Genomic DNA, 7,756 nt, shown 5'->3' with positions numbered 1-7,756 from the left:
CAATCAAGCTACCTTTCAAACAAAAAAAAACTAAATTAAAATCGGTTTATTAGTTTAGGAGCTACGATGCCACAGACAGATACACAGATACACACGTAAAACTTATAACACCCCTCTTTTTGGGTCGGGGGTTAAAAATTGTTGACAATTTAACTAAACAGATAGGCACCCGAAAACATTACCCTTGTGGTGCAGTCGGGTCGACATGAGGCCAAAACTGTTATCTATCACAATGTTATTGATCCCAAACATAGACTGATATTTATCTGACCTCCAAGCAAAGTTTCAATAAAAAATTAGATAACCAATTTGTGATATAAGGTAGGTATACCGTAGAGGAAAGTAAGTAAATAATGCACTACTAGATATATGTATTTACATTTAATACGATAATTACTATTTACAATAATTTACTGTACCGACACCGTATCTTTAGATATAATTATTCTAAATGTATGAAAGTACATAATCCCTGTTGACCATAATTCTTAGGTAAACGTAGCACATTACCATCAGTGATAAGTGATAATAGACGGAATCTGGATACCAACCTAACTTCTTAACGAGTATATTTAATATGATAAATTTCCCAATTTTATTAGTAAATAGTTGTTACTTTTAGTCCTATCGCTAGATGCTGATTTCGATTTCAATTTCAATAGATATTATGTAAGGATTAGTACACCCATTTTAGATAATATTTTAAAATATACCTAAATGTGAAATTGTCTGTTAGTTGTTCACGGATCAAATATACTGAATCGATCTAGAAATAGGATCCTATACATGCTATAGAGTATAGAATCCTATAGATTGACAACTTTTATTTGATTAGAGACCCCTAGAACGTTTTGATCAGTGTAGGGGCCCCACGATGTTAAATAAAAGTAAAGTTCTGGGATAAAAGTTCCCAGAATATCAATCAGAGTTCTGTGCATGTAATTTTTGAAAACTTAATTCCATGCGGCCAAAGTCACGGGCGTGAGGTGTTAATTATATGTACATATATATATTATTATTTACCAATTATTATTTTACAATTTAATGACCATTTATTTATATTCTATATACAATATAAAAGACGTAAAACATAATTAATTATCGTAATCAGTCGTGAGCGTCGACGCCAGTGTTGAAGAAATCGTTCCAAAGACAGGCGGCTTCGAAAGGCAGCAGCCGGTATATGTACTGAAAATAAAAACATATTACTTATAATTATTTACATTGAATGACTGATTGATGTCAATTCTTTGTGTATTTGAACTTTACTTATATAGTGGAGTAAATAAAGCCGTAAAATAGCCAATCTTAGGAAGTCCTCAGAAACAGCTCCGATTTTGATGTTTTTTTTTTAATTCTTGTTTTTTATACATTATTTAAAATCAGAAACGTTCTGAAGCGGGGAAATAATTTTTAGTATTTTTTTATCTGGTTTTTCTGGACTTCGTGTATAAATATCGCACATATGGATAAAAAAATACTAAAAATTATTTCCCTGCTTCAAAACGTTTCTGATTTTAAATAATGTATAAAAAACAAGAATTAAAAAAAAATCATCAAAATCGGAGCTGTTTCTGAGGACTTTCGACGAAAATGCTTCGTTTACTCCACTGGAATGTACTGACTTTCATGGTTTCTACCCAAATATGCGTGCGTCTACCTTTGAGAAAGCGATCGGAGCATAAAAAGCATGTTTGACAAAAACTTGACAAATGCGTTTTTTGGAATTAACGATTAATTTAGGTTCACATACCCTGGTCATAAAATGCAGCTCAGGTGGGAGAGTGATCTCGATGAGCTCGCGTCGCACAGCATCCACGATCATGTCAGCGGCATCCCCTGCGCTCACCACCTTCATCACGTTCTCGAAGCGAATGCGTGGCTTCTTGCAGAGCCCCGTGTCCACGATGTATGGGTATATCGTTGTGAATTTGATCTGGAAAAAAGAGATTTTTGTTTCCATAATCAGTGGGGTAATACGCTAACACAGTGTTCAACAATGGATGATAGCCACCGAGCTCATTTGACATTTATTTTTAAACTAGCTGATGCCCGCGACTTCGTTCGCGTGGATGTAGGTTTTTTAAGAATCCCGTGGGAACTCTATGATTTTCCGGGATAAAAAGTAGCCTATGTGCTAATCCAGGGTATAATCTATCTCCATTCTACAGCCCAATCCGTCCAGTAGTTTTTGCGTGAAGGAGTAACAAACTTACACACACACACATATACAAACTTTCTCCTTTATAATATTAGTGTGATTACTCAGTGAAGCAGCAATGTAGAACCAACCAATGTCAAATGAGTTCAGTGGCCATCATTCTGTGTGAATATTAATTTAGCGAATCAGTGCGTAGTGCGTATGGACATGGGCTACTTTTCCCATCCCATCATGGCTCCCGGAAAATCAAAGATTAAAAAAAACTTAATTCCACGTGGAATCGTTACAGATATCATCTATTTGGTAGGTACAGAGATAGCTTGCATCCTGTTTACTAATGCAGAATACTTTTATCCCGTAAAAATCTTAGGATTTTTAAACACGGACGAAGTCGCGCGGATCATCTTGTACCTACAATAAACTTTGGAATGTCAATGACTATACTATCTGCCCCCTATCTATTTACTATTCAACTTTAATCCGAATCAATGACAGATAAGACGATTACCTACCAATTTTCAATGTCGATAGGTACGATATCGTATTGTACCCATGGGTGGTAAAAAGGACATTTCGAGTAGTGCAAACGCACTAAAATGATTTCTTATCTTACTCTACTTTGTAAGTTTTCTTTTTAGGGTTCCGTACGTCAAAACGAAAAAGGAATTCTTAGAGCACCACTTCGTTGTCCGTCTGTTTGTCTGTCAAGACCTCTTTTGTCGGGAACGCGTGGACAACACTAGGTTGCCGATGTCTGTAGTTCCCTCTACATCATACAAGCAACCACTCACTCCACTGAGTCCTCTCGGGTCATCTCTGAGCTCAACAGCCAGCGCCTCCATGATGCCTCGCACGGCGTACTTGGAGCCGCAGTACGGCACCAGATTGCGGATGCCCATCAGCCCAGCCATAGACGACATTGCCACTATGTGCCCGTAGTTGCGCGCCATCATATTTGGCAGGAAGGCTTGGATCATCTGATTAAAGAAACACATTAGATTTACCTAGGCATATTGTTTTTTAAGCCAAAGGAATTTTTACAGTTGACTTATTAGAAAGAAGTGATGCTTTATCATAGAAACTTCAAAGAATAAATACAAAAACTCTACGTCACCTATTCGTAACCTGAATTTACTCCTGATCTGAGATGTTTGTGAGTGAGAGATAGGACAATTCGAACTATTAACAACTATAGGCTTCGAAATAATCTGTTAGGGGTTCTGTTCCTTTTCCCTAGTCATATTGATCAAAGAATGTGAACTAGAGACAAAACTAGTTCAAAAAGGCACTTGTCGAGGCTTGGCATACTCCACTTTCTCACCCAAATGTTAGCATTAACGTTGATATCGTTCATCAGTCGGATCTCCTTCTCGGTCTGGTCCAGCACGGGCTTGCAGGGCATGATGCCCGCGTTGTTGATCAGGATCGCCACATCACCCACCTCCCGACAGACCTTCTCTTTCAGCTGAATCACAGCTGCTCGGTCCGTTACGTCACATCTGGGAAAAAATTAACTAGGTAATCCCTATCCTGGATTGCAGTCAGATTGGCAGTCTTCTCACTAGGTGGTTAAATGACATCAAAGGATTTGCAGAAAGGAGCTGGATGCAGCGTAAGACCATGATGTTAGGACTGAGGAAGTCCCTACAAGAGACCTTTGCTCAATAGTGGACGTCTATGGGTTGATAGCGATGACAACGATAACTATCCTGGATTACGCTGGCTCTTAGGTGTTGTAGAGATTTGTCTAATGAAATAAAACAATGGGTGTAATATCTATTGTCCTAACCAATAATTCTGGTTCTTTCTTGAGTAAAAAAAATCTTGTGCTACATTCAAAAAAAGTAAACCCTAACTGTAGTAACTTACTGGTAAGCATGGACTCTCCCTTTCTCCCGTTTTATCATCTCTGCAGTCTCCTCGTTGGTAGCGGCATTGATGTCGACGCACACCAAGATCGCCCCGAGTCTTGCAAACCGCAGCGCCATCTCCCGACCCATTCCATGGCCGGTACCAGTTATCTAAAGTACAGAAATTTCCAGAACTCAGTTACTATTTTAAAGGCGCCTATAAATTTAACTTTATGTGTCAAATAATTTAATTTTATCAAGGTCAAAAGTACGATTTTAGTCCTTTTAAAGAGTTAAAATGGCGCGTGAGATGTTATTTTGTACGGACTATACCTAACTATTACTACGCAAAGTAGCGACACTCACTTCCCTCGACGCGTCAAGGGTAGGTACGCCTAGTAGTAGTGCTATTTAAGGCGTTGTCCTTGTCCCGCTCCAATATAATAGATGATTAAATCTGTTCTCTTGTGTGAAATGTCAGGGCTGTATTGCAGCGCTGTGGTGACTTAGTCCAGGATGGAAATCGCTAACGTGAAAGGTGTTTGAGAGAGTAAACGAGCTCTAATTGCGAGACGAGTATTCACACCTCTTGACCCTAGCCAACCCTTTGAACTAATTCATTCTATGCCTTCTATGCTTATACATATAGGTACTTTCTCTTCTTAAGTTTGACTACATAGTGCTTACATACTCTTTGTTTGACTAAACGTACCAAAACTACGTCATCCTTGACATCTTTCGGTTCGTTAGGAAGGACCGTCTTCCACATGCCGCGTAGTGTTTCATAGTTCACTTTGAGCAGAGTCCACAGGAGTTCAAACACGAGATTTACTGCCCCCGCTACGTCCCTGGGAAAAACAAAAAATGACACTTTTTTTTCTCTCTCTCGTCTGGCTTTACAAAGATTAGCCAATGTCAAGTTTGTAGTTATTTGTAACGCAAGGCATCCTCTTAGAGCGCTTTCCAGTCAGTTTTAACAAAAAAAAACACTCCAAAAAGGCAGAGCACGCCCGCCAGCTAACACCAACACAAACGAAGTCAAAATTACACTTGTACTTATTAAAGTTTTATCTAGATCAGAGTTCCCAAACTTTTTTTACTCAAAGACCACTTTCAAAACGCCGGTTCCGGTGGACCCCCTGAACTAAAAAGCCGATAAATGTAAAGAATATATTTTGAGTTATCACCTAAAAAACGTGGAAACTTCCAATTTCTAATGTTTCTAAAAAATAATCCTGGAAATTAAAAGCTAACTAAAAACCTTTGATCCTACGTAGCATTCTCTTTTAGAAATATTAGGTAGTTTTCAAAAGTTTCCACGTTTTCTGGCGATTACTCACAATTTATTTTACCACATAACGGCTTTTTAATTATAATTAAATTTTTAATTAAATATTCCGTTATACTTTAATTAAAAAAAAATTTTTTTTTAATTATAACGGATTTCACACAATACTTAGATGCCTATATCCTTCGCAACCTCATTCATCCCTCATGGAAAGGCTACATAAAATACTCCAAAATATTGTCAGAAATTTCGCCGATTACCAAACATAATAATTATTTCTTTATCTATCACAACACAATTATTGTACAAAGGTCATTAATAGAAATGTAATATTGTTTTTCCAAAGTCTAATTTGCATGTATCAATCATATTTTAATTACAGATAAAGTGTATTATCATAGTTTAGTTTGTCATCGCGATTTGCAATAATTTTATTAGCCGTTTCCATAAAGCTATTGTTTCAGTGTATGACATAAACGTATTAACTATTCCTATCTTTATAATGTATCTACCAGCGTATCTACAGGTTTCCTTACGATGTCTGTCTTCTACCTGTTAGTGAACGAAGCATAAGTCATAATTATTCAAAACATAAGAAACACGATTGTCAAAAACTAATAAAAAGTAAAAAAAAATCACGTTTGAAAAGTGAATACAGCCGCCATATTGTTTTTTTTTTTCACTTTAATATAGTCAGTATCAGTAGATGAAAGAATTCTAACGATTTCCCTTACCTACATTCAAAACTGTTCAGGCAATCAGATGTTAGAAGTTATGCTGGAATAAAAAAATCATATACATACATGAACCCTGAAAACATTACACTCCTTTCAGGATTCCGTACGTGAAGGGTGCCAATGGGACTTTATTACTAAGCCTCCTCTGTCCGTCCGTCATGTCACCTGTCTGGCTGTCCGTCAGCGTGCTGTATTTCGTAATAGGTAGAGAAATAAATATCGCAGCAATACCTATTGCCACCATAACAACAAATATCTAATGAAAAATTCAAAATGGTCATTATGAAAATTAAACAAAATTTAAAAACACACGTAGTTTTGATCGATTTTTGATATTTTTTTAAAGAATATTAGCCATGCTAATCATGACTAATACCCCCCTTAACCCCTCTAATTAAGCGTAAAGCTTGTGCCAGGAGTGGGTACGACAATAGTACAACGGGTGGGGCTTGAACCACCGACCTTTCGGGATTCAGTCCGCTCCTCAACCGTTAAGCTATCGAGGCTCTAACATACACATAGTTGTACCATGGCACAAGAAACAATAGGTCTGTGCGAGTCTAACTCGCATTTCATATTTTGAGTATCATTGTGTAAAAACATTTCGCTGTTGGACATCGATCTACCATAATATTGGAAAATAAAATTACCACTTTTGAAAATTTAAGTAAGAATTTTCAAATTCACCGATTCTCGTGGAACATCGGGTACAAACAATTGGTCTTTTGACAAAAACATGTGAAATCTGAGTTTCAACTTCCCACCCCCTAATCTTTGTGCTGTAGGGGTACTGCCTACCTAAACTACGAGATCTAGATATCTTTTCTTTCCTCCATTATCTATTTAAGGGCTTTTATAACTATGTACATGTCAGCCCTATTGCAATCTAATTAAATATAAAGGAAACACGAAACTCTTAACCTTACAAAATAAACAGAAAAAATAAAAAAATAAATTAATAAAATGAAAAGCAAGAAAATTCCTTTTTCCAAAGATTTACGATCAAAGTGCTCTCCCTATGAATCCTCACATCCTTTTATGTTTTGGTAAGAATTCAGTAAAATCCGTTTTAATATGATGTATATTTTATCCTTCAATGTTGCTTCTCTTAAGTACTAATATTATAGCCTGTCATGTAAATTCGGAATTCAATTTCTCTTGTTTGGGTCTGGTTGATGTTCATATAACTATCAGGACTGAAGTGTTGGAATTCACGGAATGTTGCATTTTCATTGGAACTAAATTCATTTCCATAATTCATGCTAAGTTATAGAACTTAGACCAAGAACTGAATCAAATGTAACTTTCGGAAAACTATTTAAAATTTGAATATATAATCAGAAGAAATATAATTAAAACTCACATTTTCTTCAAACGTGCACGTTTTGCCAGCGCTCTCAAAGAAATCCACAATATACCGGCTGATAACTGATAACATGACGATGTTTGTACTAGCATACGAGCTATAAGCCGCGACTTTACTCAGATAGTGAATTGAAAATATTTAAAACTATGAGTCATACCGAAAGAGTGCGTTTCGGTGGATTACTATACGACTTTTCGTTGCTGATGCCTATGAGGGTTCCGTTTTTCCTTTTGAGGTACGGAACCCTAAAAAGCCAAAATATTTCCATGAATAAACATGGATTATGAACATGACTATAAGGAGGTAATTATGGTGAAAGATTAAAAATAGTTACAAGACACCTTAATAACATTT

The 7,756-nt window shown here is 36.6% G+C and overlaps 1 protein-coding gene across 1 annotated transcript; it reads right to left on the bottom strand.

Moving 5' to 3' along the window:
* Positions 1–351: 351 nt before the first annotated feature.
* LOC123877427 (epidermal retinol dehydrogenase 2-like) lies at positions 352–7,502 on the bottom strand. Its single transcript, XM_045924210.1, has 7 exons — positions 7,400–7,502; positions 4,724–4,859; positions 4,031–4,182; positions 3,483–3,660; positions 2,953–3,138; positions 1,754–1,936; positions 352–1,188 (listed from the first exon to the last, which is right to left on the bottom strand). The coding sequence occupies exons 1-7, from the start codon at positions 7,492–7,494 to the stop codon at positions 1,108–1,110; spliced, it is 1,011 nt and encodes a 336-aa protein (XP_045780166.1). The 5' UTR covers positions 7,495–7,502; the 3' UTR covers positions 352–1,107.
* Positions 7,503–7,756: the final 254 nt, after the last annotated feature.

This window comes from Maniola jurtina, chromosome 2, assembly GCF_905333055.1.
Source record: "Maniola jurtina chromosome 2, ilManJurt1.1, whole genome shotgun sequence".
NCBI classification, from domain to species: domain Eukaryota; kingdom Metazoa; phylum Arthropoda; class Insecta; order Lepidoptera; family Nymphalidae; genus Maniola; species Maniola jurtina.
This window is presented reverse-complemented; position numbering and strand designations above follow the sequence as displayed.